The sequence below is a fragment of the Malaclemys terrapin genome, chromosome 19 (assembly GCF_027887155.1).
Source record: "Malaclemys terrapin pileata isolate rMalTer1 chromosome 19, rMalTer1.hap1, whole genome shotgun sequence".
Taxonomy (NCBI): Eukaryota; Metazoa; Chordata; order Testudines; family Emydidae; genus Malaclemys; species Malaclemys terrapin.
Genome location: NC_071523.1, coordinates 21,780,157 through 21,805,829, shown reverse-complemented (window position 1 = coordinate 21,805,829; position 25,673 = coordinate 21,780,157). Strand labels below are relative to the sequence as shown.

The following is a 25,673-nucleotide window of genomic DNA, read 5'->3' as shown; positions in this document are numbered from 1 at the left end:
CTCACTTAAAGTCATCCTGGTTAATGTTGTTTTTTTGTTACGTTGCTGATCAATTAGGAAACATGCTTGTTTAAAGTTGTGCAATGCTCCCTTCTAACGTCTCCTTGCTTTGTCCACTGCTTGCAGGAAGAGCAGCCCGTTGCAGCTAGCTGGTGGGGGCTTGGAACCAGGGTGGACCGGCAGCCCCCCTATCAGCTCCCTTAAGCTTCCTGTGCTACAGCCTCCCAGCATGCTAGCAGCTGTCCCTCCCCCACTGCCATTCGCGGCTCCTGCCCTCTGCCTTGGAGCTACTCCCCGAGCCTCCTGCTTGCTGTGTGTGGCTAATGTCAGGGTGTCCCCCTCCCCCCTGCTCCTACACCCCACTTACCCCTTCTCCATAGAGAGACCGAGAGCGCCTGGGGCAGCAGCTGCTGTCTCAACTTCCTGATCCACTTAAAAAGACAATGCACTTAAGAGTGGGTCATCTTACTTAAAGGGGCAGTGTGCATTTCTCTCTCTCTCCCACACACAAGGTGTGTCTCTGTCTGCTATGCTTTCTCCCCTCCCCTCCATTCCTGCTGTCTTGTAGAGTGAGAGGCTACATTAACAACGTGTTAACCCTTGAGGGCTCAGCTGAGTGCTAGTTCATCATTTAGCACGGGGTTCTCAAACTGGGGGTCGGGACCCCTCAGGGGTGACGAGGTCATTACATGGGGGGTTGTGAGCTGTCAGCCTCCACCCCAAACCCTGCTTTGCCTCCAGCATTTATAATGGTGTTAAATATATAAAAAAGTATTTTTAATTTATGGGGGGGGAGGTCGCACTCAGAGGCTTTCTATGTGAAAGGGGTCACCAGGACAAAAGTTTGAGAACCACTGATTTAGCAGCAAGGCATTCCCTGGGAAATATCCCACCCTCTAACTTCACCACCTCAACCAAGCTTCACATCATCATAGCTGTGAACAGTATTAAACTGATTGTTTAAAACATATACTGTGTGTGTGTGTGTGTGTGTGTGTGTGTGTATGTATGTATATAACTTTTTGTCTGGTGAAAAAAATTTCCCTGGAACCTAACTCCCCCTCCACTCCCCATTTACATTAATTCTTATGGGGAAATTGGATTCGCTTAACATCGTTTGTCTTAGTCGCATTTTTCAGGAACAGAACTACAACGTTAGTGAGGAGTCACTGTACTGTATATAACTTTCCAAATAGGGCCACTAGAGGGAGTCGGGTCACTTGTCAAATGTGGCCTTGAATTGTCATAGCTAAAGCTATATCAGATTGAGATGGCACTTAGTGGTGGGTGATATAGAAAACCCTAATGGAGACAGAAGTGACTAATAGACTTCATCTAAGCTTGCTAAGTGTGTAGACAGCTTGTGTCTCCAATCCAGTGAAACTCCAGGATAAAGCTGGAGCTGTTCTGTTGGCAATAGGCAATGTCAATAGACTTACTGCTTCTAGAATACTATTGAGAAAATGCTCTGGTTAACGATAACATTTATCTTGGTTTGTTCTGTTTTTGATGCTTGGATCTTATTTTTACTTAAGCCTGAAAGTATCCATATTTTGGGGAGAGATTTGATTCTTACTGCATCTAACTACCCACATCTTTCTAAATCAACTGGTGATGTTGGAGGCTAAAATGTTAATGGAATAGGGATAAACTTTTGATGTACATGTACCACTAGCAATAACAACATTGTCCTGCTAAGTTCTGCTTCCTCTGAGAAGTGCTGGACCATGGGCAATTAGTGGAATATGATATGGTTTGGAGGTAGAGTAAATATTTCATAGTCCTCAGTTTGAGGTGCTAATTCTTTCAGATTGTTGAGTAAAGAGTTGGTTACAGTAGACTTAAAAGCTTAAATGCTGGCTAATAACTTGTCATCTCACTTTGAAGAGCTGTTTACTGGATCCAGAAATAGTGTTTAAGGAACAATCTTTAGGAAATGGGCTCATAATTTGTCTACACTAAAAAAATTACTTACGGCTTTCGACTGCAGCTTTTCAAAAGGTGCTGAAGACAGGTTGGCCCTGTCTACTTCTGCAGTGAAGCTGTTTTTAGGACTGGTTTGGTTTAAACCTGTTTGCAACACTAGTAAACTTCCCAGTGCACAAGCCACAGTCTCCTCCTCACTCCTGGTTCGGTGTTTGGGAAGCATGGAGGCAATACATCGATTATAGGAGGGGAGTGTGGGCAATAGCAGGGGACTGAACTTGATGACCCAAGAGGTGCCTTCCAGGCCTATGTGACCCCAGTGAGACTAAGTTGTCTTTCTGAGAAGCAACATCTGGAATCTTTGGGACTATTTGCAAACTTCTTGACTCAGTTTACACCTAGGCTCTTAAAGGAGGAAGGATGCAGTATTGTTGGGAGTTTCAGGTTCTCGGGCTGTGATAACAAAGCAGCTATGAATGAGCCAAGAAATGCTTTTATCTAGTTCTTCAGGAGATTCACATATGCCAGGAACACGTCAGAAACGGGTATGTACCTGGGAATGAAATAGGGATTGATTTTATTGGAAAAAATGGATCCCCAAAGGGCCTGGCACAGTTTGTGCTGCACTGCTGCCTGCTAAAGAGTTAAAGCTTTAACTTAATCCGGTCTTAATTCTCCCCATATGGCTGGGTCTGGCAGTACAGGAAAGACTTGGATGACAAACTAGCCTGAACAGTGGCTAAAATAAATATGGGGGCCATCTGTGCAGCAAGGGGGAAAAAACTCTTCTGTGAAGTATAGGGCCTCCTCAGAGCAACCCTGCCAAGTTAAAGGTATATCCAAGGCTTGCTAGCAAAACAAGGGCAAGCGGGGGAGCAGAAAGGAAACAAACTTGCAGTTGTGAAAGAGACGTCTGCTCTGTGTCTGTGACATCAGAACTGAATGAGTCTCATGTCTGAATGGAGGGAGGGTGGAACAAGGGGCACTATGCGGCTTCTCTGCCTCAGAGCAGCTGGGTTGCTGTGGCAACCCATCCTACTGCTGTTGTGATGCTCAGTGGCCTGTGGTTTGGGTTTTTGTAAGGGGCTGGGGCTCTACTTCAGTGGAGGATGAAAATATCCGGGGGGAGCAGGTTTGGCAAAGTTCAGCTGCGAAATGTCAAATCCTCCCCACCGGGCAAGTGGTGAGAGGCTGTGCGGTCTGGAGGCTGGTGACGGCTGAGCTGCAGAGGAGAGAAGGGTGTGGGGAGGGGGCGTTACAACTGATGGAGAAGGGAAATAAGGAAACCCAAATGAGAAGGCAAGTGCGCGGCTCCGAGAAGCCGACACTAAAATATACAGCACCCGAGGGGCTCCAGGTCTGGGAAGAAACGAACTGGCAGAGGCCAAACACGTGTTGCTTTTCGTGTCAGTGGAGCAGCTCAAGAAAGCAAGCTCTCCAGCGTGGGTTGGGGAGGAGAGCAGTGGAGTGAACTCTTCCTGCAGTGAGCAGATCCCTGAGCAGCTCTCTAGGCATCCGCTCTGCCTCGAGGAGTCTGTTGTGTGCAATACCCCTTAACTATATTAACTGGGGTCCTTTCTCCTGCAGGAACGTGCAGCCAGGGTCCCTTGCTGCCCCACCACAAACTGAAGACTATGAACTCAGTCTTGACCAAGTATGGTTCCCCCCCTCGGAGCTGGCTCAATCTACGCCTGGGGATGAGTGAGTAAATTTTCTTCTGCACCAAAAACCAAAGCTCCGCATACGCTCCGTGGGAGCAGCACAAGGCAGGGAGCTGCCATTCTCAGTAATACTCAGCTCAGGACAGAGGGGAACTAATCAGTGAGCTGCTCTGCTTTCTAACGGCTTCTAATAGCTCAATTGGCATCTCACATGCGGTTTTCTCCAGAGGTGTGCTTGTTAATCGGTGTGGTAATGAGTTAATGGTGTAGGAGCTGAGAGCTTTGCAGAGCTTCAGAGGACTGAGAGGGAATTAGCACTGATGTGCTAATGAGAAGGTCTGGCTCTAAATTGTGGAGAACTTTTGCAGTGGGAAGGAGGGGAGCAGAGACAGCTGGTTTCGTTGCCATTCTTAGGGAGAGAGCAAAGCAAACCATAATTGTTGGTGCTTAAAGGCAGGTGTTGCCTTGTCAATGGGCAGTGCTATACAGCTCAGTGGAAGAGCTGAATCCCCAGCCACCCTAGTATATGGCCCCGTGTCCACACGCCAAGGGAAATCCATGCAAAGGAACAAGGGGGAAAGCTGTGAGATTTGGGAGCCTTTGTAATATATGCATCCAAAGAAGTGGGTGGTTGTCCACGAAAGCTTATGCTCTAATAAATGTGTTAGTCTCTAAGGTGCCACAAGTACTCCTGTTCTTTTTACGGATGCAGACTAACATGGCTGCTACTCTGAAATTTGTAATATAGAACATCTTTCAAATTCTCTTGGCTCATCTCCTGAATGACCTTGGACTACCTAAAATGCTACAGCCTTCTCAAATAATGCATGCGCAGTGCATAAGGGAGAACTGGGCCTTATCCTGCGTGAGCACAAGCCAAATGGTGGCCCTCAAGGAAAGGTTGGGGCTGGTGTATCGCTTTCACTGATGATATATCTTGCTGGAGGGTCTCATTCTTTGCAGGAGTGGCAGTTCCATCTGCCTTTAGCAGGTCAGAAACTTTGACACTCTTTGGATTCACGGCAGGGATAGCAAGTCAGAGAGAATCACAATAGCAGTAGGGTGAATAATTGACAGAAGCTCACTTCTGTTGTTCAGATGGCCTGGTTAGTTCTATCCTTGCGTGCACTTTACCGACCTGTTTTGTGTTTAAAAGTTCTAGGAAAGCACAGACTTTCAGACCTCTTCATGTGCAAACGTTGCAAATGGCATTCTGATCAGTGAAGTGTTTGTGGGGCATGCTTGGACCTTCACGAACCCACTGCATGTTAATGTTTCCTTCATTGATGAAAGGGCTACCTGGGGCAAACCTGTTTGAACAGACCTGCAGATCCCTCTCACCTACCCATTCATTGGGATGTTCATCCTTGCCCATCCGACTGGGAACACACATGAAATGTGACATACAAATGTACTGAGCGGTCTCCTGAAGCCATGCAACAATTGGGGCAGCACTAAGGTTAGTTATTTGACTTGTCATCCCAGGGGTTCCTTCTACACAGCCTGGAGAGCGGTGTCCAACGCAATACTTCTTCAAAATGCCCTTTGGATAGAGGTCTTTGAGTCATGGTGGGGTTTTCTCTACAACCCAGGCCTGACCATAGATTTGGGATACACGGGCTTTTGGCTAAGCTAATGGTATGGGATCTAATTGTGTATATAAAATGTTTTCCTGCACTAAGAACAGGTTGACCCCTTTTCATCCTGCTGCTTCCCCCTTAATGGCCTTTTTATTGAGGCCATTGTTCCAGATTTGGTGCCAGATGACTAAGGGATAGATGGAGCCACATACATACTTTCTGTATCAAAATGAGGAAACCTTTCAGTCTCAGAAGCCCCCTGAGCTGGTGTAGCTAAAACCTAGCTTCTGCAGTTGCTCTTGTAGGCACCTCCCTTTTGTTCTTACACTAATGCAGGAATTATCTGCATTTTAAAAGTCTTCTCCATGAATGATTGTGCCCTCCCGTCACACACTGTGTTCCACATCTGGGCCATGGCAAGGTGAGATGTCATGCAAGTACCATGTTGGTCACATCTGCTTTCGTGACTCTGTATTTTTGATGTAAATAACTTCCAACAATAAGGGAGGGAATCCCAGTTTGTTGGGAACACAGGGAGCCTTTGGGGCTAAAATGAGAGGCAGTTCAGAGGTGTGGTCTTCCGTGATGCCTCTTATTCTTGGGATCCCCTCCCTTGCTAAGCCACCTCCCAGGCCCTCCTAACAATGCACTAATGCTGCCTCATCTCTCAGAAGTGAGGGAGGAGGGAAGATACCTTACAAGCCAGGGAACTTCCAAGACCTGCACAACTCTGACTGAGTGGCCACCTGATCATCTTGTCACTCTTGTTTTTCCTCTTCTGAGACCTGTCTCTCCTCTTCTCCCTTGTTGTGTTGTGAGCTGAGACATTAAGTTCTTTGGTGCAAGGGCCACATCGTAACTTGCTCTGTGAAATACCCCAGGCAGAAAATAAGTCTCTGATATTTGATTCTTAATACTGAATAATGGGCTGTGAACTTGTGGGGAGGGGAATTCAGCCCACGTGGACAGAGGGGAGCATCATCAATCCCAGGGTGGATAAAAAGAGATTTAAAACGTGATTTTTTTAATACATTTTTCTTTAAAAATAACCCTGTTCAAAACTAAATCTGAAATTATTGCAACTTGTGTTAGGGTTTCATCTTAACATAATCCATTAAAGCTGTTTAAATAAAAAGAACATGCTGCATCAATGAGCCCTCCTCAAATGTTAAGGGGTTAAAGGTTGGTGTTTTTTAGGGGGGTATTAACGGGAAACCCTCTTTAACTTTTGAGGTCAACTCAAGCTTTATAAAGTACTGCATTAGGTATCTAGACGTATCTAGAGTTGTCACGGAGTCCCCGGGCGATGCTCTGGAACTGCTCACCACAAAGCCAGTCAGGACTCTGGGGAGCCTCCTCTCCCTCGGAGCAGACAGTCTTCAGGGGGCAAGAAGCTCACACGGCTTCACCTCCTAGGTGTCTCCTGGGAGCATTCAGCATATGCCCCTCCGTGCACTTCCCACAGCGAGTCTGCCCTGGCGGGGTCCTGGGGAAGCCAAAGCGTTCTGCACCCCCCACTTTGCAGTCAGACATGACTCTCAGCCAGCCAGTAAAACAGAGGTTTATTAGACGACAGGAACACGGTCTAAAACAGAGCTTGTAGGTCCAGCGAACGGGACCCCTCTGCCGGGTCCATTCTGGGGCCCAGCAAGGCAGACCCCCGTCTGCCCTCCTTTCCAGTCCCCAGCTAGCTTCAAACTCCCGTCCAGCCCCTCCTTCTCTGGGCTTTGTCTCTTTCCCAGGCTGGGAGGTCACCTGATCCCTTTGTCTCCAACACCTTCAGTTGGCACCTTTGCAGAGGTGGGGCCCAGGCCATCAGTTGCTAGGAGACAGAGTGTCGGGCATTTATGTACCCTGGCCCTTTGCTCTGCAGCAACCATACATGCTTATCCCACCACCTAGATACTTAAGAACTGCATAGGGGAAACTGAGGAAAACATTAAGAACACTCCCACTTCGTCACAAGAGTGGTGTTGTTTTTAGTCTTCAAAATGGAGCAAATGCTGCTATTTACCTTTTTTCCAAATGAAAGTACTGTACTTAGTTTCTGTTGGCAATTTATCTTCAGTCCCTAAGTCTCTCAGCACATTCTGAGCATAATGGATGGAACTAATCACCAACCCTGGAACCTAAAGCCTTTCTTCGCAGGGCTGCTTCATGCCCATTAGCCTGATTCATGCTCTGTAATAATGTTCCTAGGTTGTTTTTAAGGAATCCTCCAGGCCAGACAGACTGCCCTTCATGGCTCCATAGCAGCTGCCATGGAGTTCCCTGCAGCTTTCTGTGAGGGGTGTTCCAGGGAGACCTTAAAGAAAACAACAAAACCCAGGCCCTTTTCTTTCAGTGGCAGAAAGTGATCTGTGTCTCAGACAGCGGTAACAGCAGTCTGCAGGTGTGACTCTTACCGACCATGGGGTGAGGGAATCCCAAGGTCTTGCCTACTCTTTGTGGATGGTCACTGTTGTAGGGCACTGTAAAAGGAGGGGTTTGTTCCAGTGACTTCAGCCAAAATATCGCTTCCTGCCCTTGGCATGTAGCAGGTGTGGTGTCTGGTCAGCTGTCTGTGTTTCTGTTTTAACTCAGTCACTTTCAGTTGCTTGTAACTTTGCCAGGCTTGGTCTCTCCCCAATGTAACTTAAAAAAAAGTGAGCATCAGGAGCGTGAAAAAACTCTCCCCATTTATATAGATATAAATATTCTTACATTAGTAACGGCTTTAGTACCAAAACTGCTGGGCGGAGAAAGGCACTTGGCAAGGAAATAACCCCTAATAATAGTTTGCAGCTTAGCTGTGCAGTGGAAAATGGAATGAAGGCACATGGTGTGTGAGGCCATAATTCCATATAGGGCTTCTCTTCTTGATGGAAGTTGAGTCTTGCAACTTTCTATTGCATGTTTCATTGGCATCACTGTGTCTGGAATAGTAAATGATGGAATTATATGCAGTCGCCTACAGATGTTAGCGTCTAGGTAAGGGCCTCCCTCATGCTTGGGATAAATAGTATTGCTTATGAAACCTGAGACCCAGTGTTGCGTGTGGATAATCTCTGCAATGTATGAATCCCGGATGTGTATGTTTTGATGGTGAGGCCATGGAATAGCATTTGAACATTGGACTGCTCCTTGTTTCCCAGCCCACTGGACTCTGGCGACACTCAATTTTAACTCCTTGTCCTTTCCAGGTTTTTTTTTTTTTTCCAGTCCTGTATCTTGAAGTTTCTTACCTGCAATTAAGTTGCTGTGTCCATTGCAACTCTGAAAACCATCAGGAACTACTAGTGGAGAAGATCTGCTAGATAATTTCATCCACCTCCCAGCCCATGCAAGAACGTTCTCTGCAGTGTAGCCACAAATGCTTTTCCATTACTGTTTCTAATTGGATTGAACAATGCGGCATCTGGCACTTTCCTTGGGGGCCTGATAGGTCCAATAAGTCTCGCAGGAAACTCTGAAAATTCAGAGCCTGGATTTTCCATTGCTTATGTCATCTCTTTGCTCCTAGTTGTATCTTCTTAGATGCACTTTAAATAATTAATAGATTCCTAGGCCAGAGAGGACCATCACGATCATCTAGTCTGACCCCCCATCCCCCCACTGGGCCCTGGAGTTTTTCTAGCATGTTGAGGGAGACCTCAGAAAGAAAAAGGTTGAGAATCCTGCTATAAGGCACGTTTTTCTAATCCTTTCATTATTCTCGTGGCTCTTCTCTGAACCCTCTCCAATTATCAACATCCTTTTTGAATTGTGGATACCGGGACTGGACACAGGATTCCAGCAGCGATTGCAACAGTGCCAAATACAGAGGTAAAGTAATTTCTCCTCGAAATCTTGTCTCTCTCTCCCACAGAAGTTGGTCCATTAAATATTATCCTCATCTTGTCTCTCTAATATCCTGGGACTGACATGGCTACAGCACTACTGCGTGCTCTCGACTCCTCCAGCTTTCCCTGTTGATGCATCCCAGGATCACGTTAGCCTTTTTGGCCGTAGCGTCACATTGGGAACTCATGTTCAGCTGATTAGTCACATGCCACCACCTCAAAACTTTATCAGAGTCACTGCTTCCCAGGACAGAGGTGTCTATCTTTAAAGTATGGCCTACACTTTTTGTTTCCAGATGTATACATTTACATTTAGCCATATAGTAGAACCTTGGAGTTGCGAACAGACCCATCACCTCATTTGGAACCAGAAGTATGCATCAGGCATTAGAGACCCCAAAAAAGCAAATACTGTACAGTACTATGTTAAACGTAAAGTACAAAAAAAAGGGAAAGTTTAAAAAAAATTGGACAAGGTAAGGAAACTGCTTGTTTCATTTAAATTAAGATGGCTAAAAGCATCATTTTTCTTCTGCATAGTAAAGTTTCAAAGCTGTATTAAATTAATGTTCAGTTGTAAACTTCTGAAAGAACCATAACGTTTTGTTCAGAGTTACGAACATTTCAGAATTATGAACAACCTCCATTCCCACAGGGTTTGTAACTCTGAGGTTCTACTGTATTAAGATGCATATTGTTTGTGCCCACCTTACTAAGTGATTCCTCTCCCTTCCTCGGTGTTTATCTCCTCCGAGTTCTTGTATGCAGTAACTTTGTCTCATGTCACACAGCTTGGCTAAGGACTATGCATTTAATTCACCATATCGTTCTCCCTAAAGCATTAGCCGGCGGATATATAAGCAGAAATGCAGAGACCTTCTACTCCATATCTTTGGCATCCAAAGCTTAGAAACCCGAAACCATTCTGGACGTTGACTTATGTTAACTTGTGGTTAGTCAAGGTTAATTTTTTTTTTTTTTAAATGCTGATGAGACAATATGAATATGCTACAGAATTACTCATTTTCCCCATTGGATGCTGTGGTGAGTACATGCAAACTCTCACGTGTGCACAGATAAAATATAGGGCTGTGTTACTGAATTAATGTGCAGTCAGGAACACACACTAGCTAGCTTGGCTGATGGTAATGGCTGCACACAATCTAGCTATTATGTAAATTTATGTGGTTTTATCCGTACTCTGCCTTTGCTTAACTAAGTCCTTTTTCTTATCGGAATAAAACTCTTTCTGGTGTCTTTTTCTGTGTTCATAACAACCTGTGTTGAAAAGATGCTCTTTGCAAGGGCTGAGGAGATGACGACGTTGTGCAGGTGTATATTCTCCCTGTGCACCCTGCCGCTGCTAATGCAGCAGGAGATGTGTGCGCAGTAGGCAGGGAAATGGAGAGAGCTTGCAATAATGTAACTTTCAGTCACTTAATGATCTTTACATTTTCTTTTGCACCATTTATTAATTGTAAAAAATCCCCAAAAATGAAGCCATTGGTACCGCAGTCAGGCTCTCCATTATGTTTTGGTTCAACACATTTATAATAAAACAGGGATAGATCATTTAGAACTTTAACAACGTCTGTGGTGTAAACTAATCAGTAAGTGGTGTGAAATATTTTAGCATATGTTAAGCTTAGATGAGAAATAAAAGTGGATAGTGATGAAGTTTGGACTACCTTTCTGTCAAACAGTACAGACAGAACAGCAAAGCTATTCCAAGCATGTGTTGTTTTAAAAGAAAATAGTGGAGACGCTGATAAATTATCAGACTGGAACATTCTTAGCCCATCCCACTTTTCCTCCCAGGCTTTTTCCTATTTTAGGGAGCTACAGTGTTTTTATGCGACTCTGGAATCCAGTTGCCTTAAATTTCTTTTAGCTACTTAAAAATTTGGAAAAAATGAAATTTTCCCTTAGTTTATATGTGTACTTGTGTGCGTGTGTGTCTACCTTCTGTTAGCACAAACTGCAAACACCCAACAATGTTAAAGTTGGGACGGAGAGAATTTTGCCAAGGAGAGACTGATGTTGTTTGCACTTGTTTCTAGGGTCCTTGTGGGAAGAATAATTTCAGTGTTGTTATGATCTGCTTCAGGGATTTTATTTTCTTTCAGATTGTGGCGATGTTTCAAATGTTGTTCCTTAAACACTAATAGAGTAAACTTCACTCTGGTCCTTTGCCAGGCAACAACCGGGAGGCACGTCGAGGTACGGGTTGGATCATTTTTTAAGGTCCCTTGCGGTGTGTTATGTTATTTCAAGGCTTTTATTTTGATTCAGGAGTTAAATTTGTAGCAGTGAGAATGGGACAGTTGATCTTTTAGCGAAACCTAGAAGTGTTTGCCCCTTCTTTTAACAAGCAAAAAAAGACACAGGTTCCCACAGCTTTGCATGAAAAGATGTTTCTTGTGCAAGGTTTCTGGGGCCTGGCATAGACAAAGTGATCTCTCCTGCCAACTGCAGCCACTTTCTCTGTGGAGCCCCTTCCCCACCTTGCAGATGGCTCTCTGTGCTTGTCCTCTGGGGTGGGGGAGAGTGAACAGGAATTTACAATCATATGGTGCCGCTTTAACTAGCGGGAGGATATGTTGAAAATGAGAACTGCTATTTTATTCTTTAAATAGAATCGTCTGCTTCACCCACCCAGAGCGCATCTTGATTCCCACTGAGGCTGCAGCCTGCAGAGCAAAGCTGCTCTCCTGCTCAGAAAAACTAACAGGAGAGGAGCAATAGGTGGGGAAGGGGCAGCGGTGCAATTAGATTTTAACTCTTGCCGGTACGGCGACTCATGGGAGGGACACAAAGGGGGGTACCAGCTAAAGGGGGGGCACTGTCTTCCCGCTGCACTGGCTCCCCCTGCCATTCGGCTGCTGTTCCTAGTAGCCAGGCCCCAGAGTCACTCCTGGATGCTGCCTGGTGCAGCACTGCACTGCACCGGGCCAAGTGGCTGGAAGAGGAGAGGCTCTGGCCTTCTGCCTCTGGCCCCGCCCCTTCCTCCCCCCCCCCGGCCGGTGGGGGCACTTGAGCCTGGGGAGGGGCAATTGACCCTTTGTGCCCCTTCCCTCCCTCACAAAAAATGTTCCGTGACTAGAGCCCTGCACGGATACAAATTTATACCTGCGGATGCAGATATCCGCGGATAGGAATCGGTATCTGCTGAACCACAGGGCTCTCCTGGGAACCGCAGCAGCGAAAGGAGGAGAACTTGGGGCAGCCCCACACCGGCAGCTCCGCTGGCACGCCTTTACCGCCCCCAGCCCTTCCACGCAGCTGTCTTCTGTCTGGGGGCGGTACAGGCGCGCCGGAGGAGCTGCTGGTATGGGGCTGCCCAGCGGCCCCATGTTCTGCTCCTTTCGCTGCTGCGGTTCCCAGGAGAGCCCTGCAGTGTGCAGCAGATAACGAATGTCTTTCCAGTACAGCGTACTGGCAATAAATCTCTTAATTGTACATTGTACCTGACCGTACCGGCTTACTTACACCACTGGGAAGGGAATAAAAAAGTCTGACACATTGTTTACTTGTGCACTGTTGGCAGCTTCTTGATGGTTCAGGGATGACTGGCATAGAACATCGCTGTCTCGCACTAATTGCTCCTCACAGCATAGTGGAGGAGGAGAGGTGTGAGCTGTCAGCCTGAATCCAAAATGACTGTCAGGTGGAAACGCCAGTTCCTGTCTGTAATGCGCGCTGCACTGGAAGCTGCTCCAGAGTCTCTGCTCTGGGCCTGCTGCTGGCTGGAGTTCAGTTTCTGGGTGCTCATCTAGACTAACAGTTAGGATGTGGCAAGCTGGGGTGTAAATCTGTGGTGCGTTACTGGACTGGGCAGGGTGCACTAAACATTCCCTTGTGTGCGCTGTTTCAGAGCGGAGGAGATCAGTGCGCGTTAGGGAACTCTTAGTGCGCTAGAGCAGGTGCCACGTGGATAGTTAGTGCCCGGCGGGCTTGTGGGAGTAGATTTACAGCCCAGCTTGCTGTGTGCTGTTTGTCTAGACAAGCCTTGACGCCATGGTCCCAGGTGGCTCAGTGTTCTCCCAAATTCCCTTTTGCTCATTTCCATCGTCTCTGTTTTGTGCTGTCTTCAGCCGTGAGTATGAGCATGGGCTGGAGTCAAGGCAATAAACCAAAGGGGCTTCCCTGGGCTGGCAGCTGGGATAGAAACAGCCCAGTCCCATGTTCAGGGTACTTCCCTCTCCCCTCAGTGTCCCCAGAGTCTCCCTCCTACTCCGTGACCCAGCTCAGCCATGGCCTCCCAGGTTTCCTTTTCAAACCAGTCTCGGGGGCCAGGCTCTCTCCGGAGAGCACGTTATTTTTCTCCACACTGATTTCCTGGCACTGCAGAGGGAGGGATAATTCAGTTATTGTTGCTGCTAACGTCAAAGCTCTTCTGGAAATCTTTGTCTTTCTGACCCTTGCAAGCACCGTAACTCGCCTTCCAGCCACTGCCCCTCCCCTATCACTCCATGGCTTCCTTGCAAATGCCTTTCAACCTTTTGTGCCCAAAACAAACCTTCTGTTTTGACTCTGGGGGTAAATTTCCGCAGCTCTTTGACCCCCTTAACTGGACAGTTTAGAAACGGCACCCCCTGTTGGCTGATTTAGTGACCCTGGCGGCATTGCTGCGGTGAGCTGCTCCACATGCCTATCAGTGCAGACACCCACAGCCGGCCCTGCCAGCCAATTCAGGCTAGGGCTGTGGGGCTGCTGTTTGGCTTCCGGGCTTGGGCAAGGGTTAACGGAGTGAAAAGCAGTAAAAACTTACTTTGGTCACTGAACTAAGCAGATAGGACTCTGAGTTCACGCACATGGAGCAAAGCTGTGGAATAAGAAGGTGCTGGGTTAGTCTTCAGAACGGACACATTTTAAAAATAATATCAAATCAGTTCTTCCATGTTTGAGAATCCTTCATGTTTGTGTGAAGCTGTGCAATCTGGGCCGCTAAATCTGTCCAGGGTCCTACGGATTAAAGCCAGAGGAGGCTCAGAGCAGATACGGCTGCACTGCAAGATGCATAATTCAGAAGTTTTCCATTTTAAAAGTAATGTTGGCCTTGCTGGAGCCAGACATTCCTCTTGCAAAAGGCAAAACACTGAAGGGCCATTTGTGCTGTTCAGTTTTCGCTGGAAGTTTGGAAGTGGCCAGGGAGGTTTGACTCATGCACTTGAGCTTTGCAGTTAGGAGAGTGCTTCCTTCATCAGGTACTAGAAAATGAAGCATCTCTTTAGGGATGAATGCACCAGCTCAGGTGAAATCGGACAGGTGATTTGAACTCTTTTTTTGGTGTTTGAGAAGTTTAACATATATTCAGTGTTCAGAGCTGCATGTTCTGGCCGGAAGTTGTGCTACTGAAAGCCTGAAGGAGGCTATTGGCAAGGTTTGGAGGCTAGAGAAATTCAGCTAAACATCTGAACTTTGGTGTGCAAAGCTTTTTGGACTTGCCGATCACTATCTGGTGTGCCATCTGGCTCTAGTATTCCAGAGAGTCCTCCAGGCCAGCTCCAAGGTGTAAGCACCCCAGGAACAGAATGGTTTCCTCCGTGCTGACCAGAAAGGAAGTGGGCCAGCACAGCGAGGTGAGCAGCAGCCTTTAATTGCATCAGGGTGTTGATTCGAAGCTACGTGCTGGTGCTCTTGGCTGCTGGGGAACTTTCTACAGTAGTGATTAGAAAAGCTTTTGCAAAACGCATATCTGAGAAAACCCTCCCCAGGCCAGCAAAGCAGCTTCCTAACCTGGTGCAAGGTGCTCTGCGGAGCCTGGGACGCTTTGCTGAACCATGCGGGAGGCGGGGACCTGACCAAGGTGGCTAAAGGCACAGACAAAGCTGGTCTTAGTGACCCAAGCACAGCTCTGCGTCTCAGTACCTTTGTCTCTTTTACTCTGACTGTCAAATCAGCCTGCTTCAGCGTGTTAGTGAACTGGCTGATGGATAAACAGACGTGGGTCCAATAAAAGCCATTACCTCCCCCACCTTGTCTTTCTAATTCCCTGGGACCAACATGGCTACAGCAGCCCTGCAAACGACGACCAATAACCTGGGAAATACATAAGCAGGTTCTGGTCAGCACCTCTTCTAGTCTGGTGAAGTAAATGGTGCCTTGGGTGGGATCTTCACAGGAGACAGATGCCCAGTTCCCTTAGCTGCCCTTGTAAATGTCAGTGCGATGCCTGGGCTGCACACGCAGTCACACCCGTACAGACTTTTGTGTGGATGCTCTTCAATAGGTTTAAGCCGGGTTTATATTGGTTTAGCTTGTACCTGTAAAATTACAAGAGAGAGAGATCCAGAGATCCAGTTTTAAACTGATGAATGTATCTACACCGGGTCTTGCACCAGTTTAGCTACATTAGACTTAAAACCAGTGCAGCTGCTGTGTGTAAACGAGGCCTAAGGCTGTTCCTACCACCCAGTCGGCCTAAACATCTGCTGATTCCTTGAGTATTTTTAAAACTGCTTCAGCCAAACAGCTAGTTACACAGCCAGCGCTAGTGCTGATCAGAACTTCACAACAGAAAGTCGTTCCATTGGAAAATGGTGTTTCAGCTAAACTTTCAATGGGAATGTGTTGATTTCAACAGAATTTTGTTTTGGGGAAAAAATATTGAAGCGTTTCAGTGTCAAAATGGAACAATTGAACTTCACTGAAATGGAGTGTGTTGATTTTTTTTTTTTTTTTCCATTTCAAAATGTCTTTTCATTTAGAAACTTATGTTCTACATTAAAATAAAGTCAAAATCAGAAGGAAACATTTGGCTTGTATTGAAACAGAACTCTTTGACTGACCCAAAACTAACTTTTTTTTTTTTTTTTCAAACATTTCATCCTGCAGGAAATTCTGAATGTTCCGGGTTTTTATTCCAGTTAGAACACAAACAAACTTGAAATGCCGAGATTTCCCCAGAGAGGAAATGCCAAATTCTGCCCAGCTTGACCGATCACCAGTCAGACCTAAGGTGCTAGTTCGTAAGATGTACAGTGAACAAAGCCCCTTTCTGCCCCCTCGGGGGGACACTGTCAATTAACATGGTTTCATGCAGACACACAAAGCTACAAGAATTCCCTGTTCTCTGAGCTAGTGTCTCAGAGAATTCCCTCACCGAAGCAAGCCCCTTCAGTGTCCCCTGGGGAGTTCAGGTGACACCTTTCCCTTGTTCAGCGGACTGTCTCTTCTGTTAAGTCAGGCTTGAACCTAGGCGAGAAGGACCGGGAGGAAGACTAAAGATACTTGTGTTACATTAGAGGGTGATTTCAATAGAGGTAGGCCAAAGACTTTTTTTTTTTAAACCACTGCAGCATTTCCCAGTAAGCTCAACCTCTGCTGTTAGAACTGCATGCATTTTCCACCAGTACCTCCCTTCTCCTGCCTTGCAGCCCTTCCGAGACTGAGGGTGTCAAGCTGGCTGTTTATTGTAGAGGATTTTGTTTAGATAGGAGAAGGGCTTACTTGAGGAAACCATGGTTTATATAATTACAAATACCAATGGAGTGTGTTTATATAACTGCAAATGTTATTGTCACCCTGGTGTCCTCTTCCTCAGTTCTTGGTTAACTCTCCACGCCCCCTCTCTCTCTTTCTCACTCAAAAAAAAATCCCCCTATCCAACATTTTGTCCAGATTGTGGCTTGATGCATAAACCAGAGCCTTCATGACCATTTTCACAGCCTAGCTGTACAGGGGCTACACTAAGCATTTTGCTTTTCTTTGGAATTTTTTATTGCTTGAAAAAAATGGATGGGAAGAATCCTGGGGACTAAGGGCTCCACTTTTTGACCTCTTTATAAGGGAAAGAGGTATGTTGGGGTGGCCGACAGCCACTGAGCATCCAGATTCCTTCTGATGCTTTGATTCCAATCTTTGCCCCATTCCCCAGCCTGTCTGGTGGTAGATAATACAGCTGTCTCATCACGACCCTCTGGCACAGCCTGTCAGGCAGAGGTCTCCAAGGACTTTAGAAATGGTAAGGAGTGAAGCCTCACAACCCTCCGTATACTCACAGGCATCCCCCGTGGCAGAGCTGTGACTAGAACCCAGAAATCTTGACTTAAAGTTCGCTGCTCTAACCACGAGCCTTCACTGCTTCTCTGATTGATCAGGAGGGGGCACAGCTGGATGTCCGGTGGTGGTGAGGGAAGAAATGCCACGGGGAAAAATGCGGGCGGCAGAGTGAACTGTTGCCTTGTGATAACTGCCCTTCACATTTTTTTTTTGTTGGCAATGGTCTCTTTCTCTTAAGCCAAGAATCGCTCTCGGCCTAGGCTGTTCTGAAGCAGATAAGAGATTAGTAGGGATGGACGGCCTTTTGCAATAGATGAATCTCTGATTCAGGGAGAAGTTGGCTTTGATGTGGACCAGTGCCTGGTGACCTTTGAAAGTTAAATAGCAAAGGATCAATTCTGCCCTTACAGACAGACTGTCCCGCATGGCTTTGGGGGGGATCAGCATGTTGATATGATATAATATGAATAAAGGCTGCCCAGGGAGGCGTTTGTCAGTTTCCTTTTAAAGGATAATCTTGAGAGTGAGAAACAAGCATTGACCAGCACAGAGAAATACAATATCTGGCTTCCAACAGAGAATCTGCTACAGGGAATAACTTGAATGATTGGCACAGGGCCTCTCTCTGTTGCAGAAGCTAGGCCATCCTCCTCTGTGCCACATTGATGGGACAGCCCCTGGGGATATTTATTTGGAGGAGGTGCAGTTGGGAGAGTCTTTTTCATTCAGACATGGTCTGCCAGGTGCAGCTGGCTTCAGTTTCCTTGGTGAATCCATTATGACTGTGTTCAGCCCACTGGGGACGGAATTATTGATCTGATTCAGCTGGGGTGTTTCTCTAGAAGCTTCGCTCTAGGGAAGAAGTTCTATCACCCTGTGATCCAGGACGAGCCTCACCATGGTCCCTTCTGCCCTTGCAATCTCTGGGGTAGCTGACTCTGTTCACAGGCCTGCCCTCAAGGACAGGCCAGGGCAGGAGTGTGTGTTTCTAGTCTGTAGCTCCCATGCAAGGGCACTTAGTCTTCCATCGTCTTATCTCGCTTAAATATGGTGATTCACCTTGGTTTCTTTGCTCATGCACCCTGCCAGTGTGCTGACGGAGCAAGGACATGCTCAGCGGAGTCACTCTGATTGGAAACTGCTGAGCGTAGGATTCTTCACAATTAAGTTAAAGGTCTTGAGAAGGAGGCTGTTCCTGGGCAGGGTGTGTGTGGGTGCATTAGGCACTTTGAATTTAGTACTTTCTTCTTCCTACGTGCTCACAGCTGGGTAACTCTCATCTCTCACTCTGTCCCCTGAGAAGGACTTCGACATCATTCCTGTGAAGTAGTGATCAGTTTGACGTATTCTGCCTCCCCTCTTCTTCCTAGTTGTTTCTCCTTGTGAAACTCACCTAATCTGTAGTTTCATAGTTAACAGCTTAGCCCTTACATTGGCCACTCTTGGCCATCTGAGACTCTTTGGACTGTCGCCAGTTCTCTGTGAAGTAGAGCAGTACTGTCCTGTCATGTATCCAGCTGTGAGATTGGGGACCAAACTCCCAGGACAGGCTGTCTACTTAACATTAGTCTTCTCTTTGGTAGGCAAATAGTCTTTGTTTGGTTAGTGCCCCTGCACTAGTAGCATAGACCTGTGGTCATCAAACTCGTATTTTGGACTAGACCTTAGAAATGGAGATCCAGTTGTGAACATTTCCCCCCTGATCCTGCATCCTCTCAGCAGTAGCCAGAAGACTATTACGTGCTTACATCAGGCTAGGGCAGAAGAAGACAAGCTGAACACTAACTCATTGAATGCAGTGAGTGTGCCTGCTGGGGAGAGTCATAGAACCACAGGGCTAGACGGGACCGCAAGGATCATCTAGTCTAACCCCCTGCCAAGATGCAGGATTTGCTGTGTCTAAACCATCCAAGGTGAGCAAAGCCCACAGGTAAGTGGGGAACATGGAGACCGGGGAAATGAGTCGGAAACAAGAGGGAGTGTGGGCTATATTGGCAGAGAGAAAGAGTCAGGAAAAAACTGGGAGGAAAGATCAAACCAGTATTTTAGATGCCTATATACAAATGCGAGAAGTATGGGGAATAAGCAGGAAGAACTGGAAGTGCTAATAAATAAATACAACTATGACATTGTTGGCATCACTGAAACTTGGTGGGATAATACACATGATTGGAATGTTGGTGTGGATGGGTACAGCTTGCTCAGGAAGGATAGACAGGGGAAAAAGGGAGGAGGTGTTGCCTTATATATTAAAAATGTACACACTTGGACAGAGGTAGAGATGGACATAGGAGACGGAAGTGTTGAGAGTCTCTGGGTTAGGCTTAAAGGTGCAAAAAACAAGGGAGATGTCATGCTAGGCGTCTACTACAGGCCACCTAACCAGGTGGAAGAGGTGGATGAGGCTTTTTTCAAGCAACTAACAAAATCATCCAAAGCCCAAGACTTGGTGGTGATGGGGGACTTCAACTATCCGGATATATGTTGGGAAAATAACACAGCGGGGAACAGACTATCCAACAAATTCTTGGACTGCATTGGAGACAACTTTTTATTTCAGAAGGTTGAAAAAGCTACTAGGGGGGAAGCTGTTCTAGACTTGATTTTAACAAATAGGGAGGAACTCGTTGAGAATGTGAAAGTAGAAGGCAGCCTGGGTGAAAGTGATCATGAAATCATAGACTTTGCAATTCTAAGGAAGGGTAGAAGGGAGAACAGCAAAATAGAGACAATGGATTTCAGGAAGGCAGATTTTGGGAAGCTCAGAGAGCTGATAGGTAAGGTCCCATGGGAATCAAGACTGAGGGGAAAAACAACTGAGGAGAGTTGGCAGTTTTTCAAAGGGACACTATTAAGGGCCCAAAAGCAAGCTATTCCGCTGGTTAGGAAAGATAGAAAATGTGGCAAAAGACCACCTTGGCTTAACCACGAGATCTTGCACGATCTAAAAAATAAAAAGGAGTCATATAAAAAATGGAAACTAGGACAGATTACAAAGGATGAATATAGGCAAACAACACAGGAATGCAGGGGCAAGATTAGAAAGGCAAAGGCACAAAATGAGCTCAAACTAGCTACGGGAATAAAAGGAAACAAGAAGACTTTTTATCAATACATTAGAAGCAAGAGGAAGACCAAAGACAGGGTAGGCCCACTGCTTAGTGAAGAGGGAGAAACAGTAACAGGAAACTTGGAAATGGCAGAGATGCTTAATGACTTCTTTGTTTCGGTCTTCACCGAGAAGTCTGAAGGAATGCCTAACATAGTGAATGCTAATGGGAAGGGGGTAGGTTTAGCGGATAAAATAAAAAAAGAACAAGTTAAAAATCACTTAGAAAAGTTAGATGCCTGCAAGTCACCCGGGCCTGATGAAATGCATCCTAGAATACTCAAGGAGCTAATAGAGGAGGTATCTGAGCCTCTAGCTATTATCTTTGGAAAGTCATGGGAGACGGGAGAGATTCCAGAAGACTGGAAAAGGGCAAATATAGTGCCCATCTATAAAAAGGGAACTAAAAACAACCCAGGTAACTACAGACCAGTTAGTTTAACTTCTGTGCCAGGGAAGATAATGGAGCAAGTAATTAAGGAAATCATCTGCCAACACTTGGAAGGTGGTAAGGTGATAGGGAATAGCCAGCATGGATTTGTGAAGAACAAATCATGTCAAACCAATCTGATAGCTTTCTTTGATAGGATAACGAGCCTTGTGGATAAGGGTGAAGCGGTGGATGTGGTATACCTAGACTTTAGTAAGGCATTTGATACGGTCTCGCATGATATTCTTATCGATAAACTAGGCAAATACAAATTAGATGGGGCTACTATAAGGTGGGTGCATAACTGGCTGGATAATCGTACTCAGAGAGTTGTTATTAATGGTTCCCAATCCTGCTGGAAAGGCGTAACGAGTGGGGTACCGCAGGGGTCTGTTTTGGGACCGGCTCTGTTCAATATCTTCATCAACGACTTAGATATTGGCATAGAAAGTACGCTTATTAAGTTTGCGGATGATACCAAACTGGGAGGGATTGCAACTACTTTGGAGGACAGGGTCATAATTCAAAATGATCTGGACAAATTGGAGAAATGGTCTGAGTTAAACAGGATGAAGTTTAACAAAGACAAATGCAAAGTGCTCCACTTAGGAAGGAAAAATCAATTTCACACATACAGAATGGGAAAAGACTGTCTAGGAAGGAGTACGGCAGAAAGGGATCTAGGGGTTATAGTGGACCACAAGCTAAATATGAGTCAACAGTGTGATGCTGTTGCAAACAAAGCAAACATGATTCTGGGATGCATTAACAGGTGTGTTGTGAGCAAGACACGAGAAGTCATTCTTCCGCTCTACTCTGCTCTGGTTAGGCCTCAGCTGGAGTATTGTGTCCAGTTCTGGGCGCCGCATTTTAAAAAAGATGTGGAGAAACTGGAAAGGGTCCAAAGAAGAGCAACAAGAATGATTAAAGGTCTTGAGAACATGACCTATGAAGGAAGGCTGAAAGAATTGGGTTTGTTTAGTTTGGAAAAGAGAAGACTGAGAGGGGACATGATAGCAGTTTTCAGGTATATAAAAGGGTGTCATAAGGAGGAGGGAGAGAACTTGTTCACCTTAGCCTCTAAGGATAGAACCAGAAACAATGGGTTTAAACTGCAGCAAGGGAGGTCTAGATTGGACATTAGGAAAAAGTTCCTAACTGTCAGGGTGGTTAAACACTGGAACAAATTGCCTAGGGAGGTTGTGGAATCTCCGTCTCTGGAGATATTTAAGGGTAGGTTAGATAAATGTCTACTAGGGATGGTCTAGGCAGTATTTGGTCCTGCCATGCGGGCAGGGGACTGGACTCGATGACCTCTCGAGGTCCCTTCCAGTCCTAGAATCTATGAATCTATGAATCTATGAAGAGAGATGGCTACCCAGCCTCCTTTTGAAAACCTCCAGTGAAGGAGCTTCCATGACTTCCCCAGGCGTCTGTTCCATTGTCCTGCTGTTCTTACAGTCAGGAAGTTTTTATTGAGATTTCATCTAAAACTGCTACGTTGCAGTTTGAACCCATTTCCCCTTGTCCTGCCCTCTGTGGCAAGAGAGAACAACTTTTCAACATCTTTATTATGGCAGCCTTTCAAATATTTGAAGACTGCCATCATGTCCTCCCTTATCCTCTCCTTCCCACCCCCTCTGTACTTTGTTTTTCATCTTCCTGGGTGTAGGACTTCACCTTAATTAGTTCAGGATCTTCCCATGTTACTCTGCTCCTGCCTAACTCCTCCTGGTCACTTTTACTTTGGTTCTGTCTTTCTGGGCATTTGTACCCCTTGAGTTTCAGTGTTATCCAGGAATTTGAGTATGCTTGAATTTACGCAAGAGACACCCCAACCAAAGGCCTGAAGATTGGCCTAGATAATTAACAAATAGAGAACTTCAAGCTAAAAGAAAAGTTTGTGTAGTCGGCCAAGATGGATTGAATTGAGAGGGATTTGGCTCTTTTTAGTGGCTGAGTCTGTATATGGAAAATGTGGTTTGATGGAGACAAACCTACAATAAGAAGTCTGGGGCAATAAGCCAGAAATCAAGTACATTTTAAATGGAACAGTTATGCGGCATGGCTGACCAGGAAAGGGATCTGAAGGTGATTATAGAAAAATCCTCAGAAGCAGCCAGACCATGCTATGGCGGAAGTAAGAGAGCCGGATTGTGGGAAGCTTAAGGGAGGGACAGTGAATGGAAGGGGAGAGGTTTTGTTAGGAGTGTGGGTAAACTGTGCAGGGCTTCTCAGAACCACACCTTCCAGAAGTCCCATACTAACCCCAGACTTTTGGGGATCTCTTGCCAATACACCCCAAACTCCCCCTGGCACATCCTCTGGTCTGGTAAGTCCTCTCTCCTTCCCTTTGAATCACTGTGGGCTGTTGGCCATTAAGACCCTCCTGTGCTTTCAGGCTTCCTTGGGCTTGGCTGGGTCCCAGAATACAGTGTAAACTCTGGCCTTGTGGGAGTGCAGGAGAATGAACACTGAAGACCATAGCTGGCCATCCTGCTAGACTGAGGCCTAGTGAGACCTGAGAAGGGATATTAGCAAATGTCCAGGTGGGGACAGAACAGACCTTGTGTTGGGGAGGAGGGATGCTTGTCAGAACTGAGCTGAGTCTTAAGCCTGAAGTTTAGGCTGACAGTTCTATTTTCCAAAGTGGCTTGTATGTTGCACAAGTTGGTGCTTGGCTCTCGCCTTGCATACAACACTGTGCCTGGCTTACTTTGCCAGAGGCCGTTTCCTTGCCCTTGACTGAGATGGCACAGTAGCGAAGGAGAATCGAACACGGCTGAGCTGATTAGCCTCCGAGACCAAATTAATTCCTCACTGAAGCTGACACCTTGTGTGTCCTTTTCTTGGGACTTATGTGAACTGCTACTAATCTATGGCTGTCTGGGAGTGACCCTGGTGATACCGTGGCCCCCAAAGCCAGGACAGCAGTGTAATGCACAGCGGATGGGTGTGCCGAAACAAGGATGGTGCAAAGATGGAAGAGGGAAGGGAGGTTCTTTTCTTTTTTTAAACATTTGGTTGCTCTTGTGTCTTGACTCCCTCCAGCTGAAGGTAAGCAAATCCATTGCACCTGCCCGGTAGCATTCAGAGTCTCACCTTTGGTCTCATGCACTTTCTCTGAGGTGAACGTTTGGAGCTGGCACAGATATCAGGGCACATTGCAGGTAGCACAATGAGAAAAACAGAGAAGATCAGGGATGTATGACTTAAGTTCAGCTGCAAGCATTTCAGCTCCATAGGTGACGGGGTCGGGGAGAGCTCTGCCCAGGTGTCGTAACAGGATGGCCTGATAGTCTCAGGTCAAAGGCTGTATGGAAAACTGGCCTTCCCCCCTCCTCCCACCTGAAACCTTCCAGGAAATGGTATTTTTTTGCCTGCTTTTCATACAGTTGGCCCACAGCAGAGATGCCCAGACTTTGGCACTGAGGGCTGGATTGGCAGATTGCCAGAAGCCAGAGGTCTGTGCCTAATTTACATGTATATGCATAATAGTCTTGAGTGCGAATAACGGCATTTGCTTGTATGTGGTGCTTCCTTGTTCCTGGACAGAAATTGCTTGTTGGCTGAGTCCCCGGTCAGCGAAAAGCTACAGCTTAATCAACGTGGTATTTGCCCCGTGATTATAAGGAGGGGACAGCTGTGGGCCTCCTCTGGCCCAGGAGCTGCATTTTTCGGTAACCCTGGGCTTGGAGCATCTCTTCAGCTGCAGCCTGAGCGTCTGGGACTTGGATGCTGAAGTGGAGCATTGACAGACGGTTCCATGTGCTTTGCACCAACTTCCCTGTCAAAGGTGCACTCAGAACAGGCCCTGCTGCAGATCGCCTACTAATTGAAATGGCAGAGAGCAGTTTCTGCATGGTTGGCTGCAAATCGGCCTGACCTTCCTGAACGTGCAGTGGTGATGGTACAAGACAGTATCTCTCAACATGGCTGTGGCCTCCCCTGGGAGAGCAGAGCAGCTGGAGAGGAGGGGGTGAGGGCAGTAGTGATTGCAGGATGTCAGCATGTGCTACACGTCTGTCCGTGCCTGCCAATCCACAGAGGATGTGAGTATGCTACAGCTCCCAGCTACAGGCTGTCATCCTTTAGCTCAGACTGTCGATGCTCATACTTTGAGCCCTGGAGGGCCCCCATCCAATAGTGGGTCACAACCAAGCGGGCTGTCGTCGCTCATTACACTCTAGACGTACCTCCTGGAGGCCTTGGATATGCTCACAAATGCTTTGAGCTTTGCTCGGTGGCGTCTCTGCACACCAAGGACGCGTTCTCTCTTGTGGTACAGCACAGTATTCTCTTCAGCTAGTGTGTTCACCTTGCACTTGTAGTATCCTGATAGCCCCTCACCCCCAGGCGATTGTACCACAAAGGCAGCGAGCACACACATTGCTCGGTTGCTTTCCGTTGCACTGGGACTTTCTCGTGACCCTTGCAGTGTGGAGCTGAAGGCGGGTAGGTGTCTTTCAGTAAAGCCCTGGCTGGAGTCCTAGCAGCGTGGCAGCGGGTGCTGAGCTCTGCTGAACTGCTCAGCCCTTTTGTCAGATGCCCTTCACAGACAATGCACCCAGCTGATATTGTCTGAGTCTCCTAGCTCTTCCCTTTCCTTGGGAGCAGGAGTCTTCTGGCTCCATTGACAGGAGCCTCTTCTGCCCTAATTCCCAGGCTGACCCTGTGCATGAGAGGGAAGCTGAGTGAATCAACTGCAAAATACACTGCCTCCTCCAACCCCCTGCAGCCCTGTGGAGCCCGTTCCCTCTGTACTGGTGTGGCATCTTCCCGATGGCCCACCCACTCTCTGACCCTAGCAGTGATGCCTCCCAAACCACCTCCTGGCAACATTGAAAATCTGCATTGATAGCGAAACCGGGGGACATCCAGCATGCCCTGCAACAGCCCTGCTGAGTGTGTGAGCCAGATGCCGGACATAGGGCATGGCTACTGTGAAAGAGTAGGTGCAAACCAAGTGCGCTGTCCGATTACGGGTTCCTTGCTCATACCCAACTAGGAGGGAGCTACTGATGTCTGGAACATACTGAACTGGTCATTGCACTGACCAGCTATTCCCATCACTGCATCACTAGGAGGGGGCTGTACATGGAGTTCCTGTTTTGCAGGGTGAATTTTGCAGTGAAAAGTGCT

The 25,673-nt window shown here is 46.8% G+C and overlaps 1 protein-coding gene across 1 annotated transcript in view; it reads left to right on the top strand.

Moving 5' to 3' along the window:
- The first annotated feature begins 3,525 nt into the window (after positions 1 to 3,525).
- PLEKHG5 (pleckstrin homology and RhoGEF domain containing G5) overlaps positions 3,526 to 25,673 on the top strand; it is a 113,732-nt gene continuing 91,584 nt past the window's right edge. Inside the window, exon 1 of the mRNA XM_054009492.1 lies at positions 3,526 to 3,627. Coding sequence (XP_053865467.1) covers positions 3,561 to 3,627 — 67 coding nt within the window. The 5' untranslated portion in view covers positions 3,526 to 3,560. The remainder of the gene's footprint in view (positions 3,628 to 25,673) is intronic.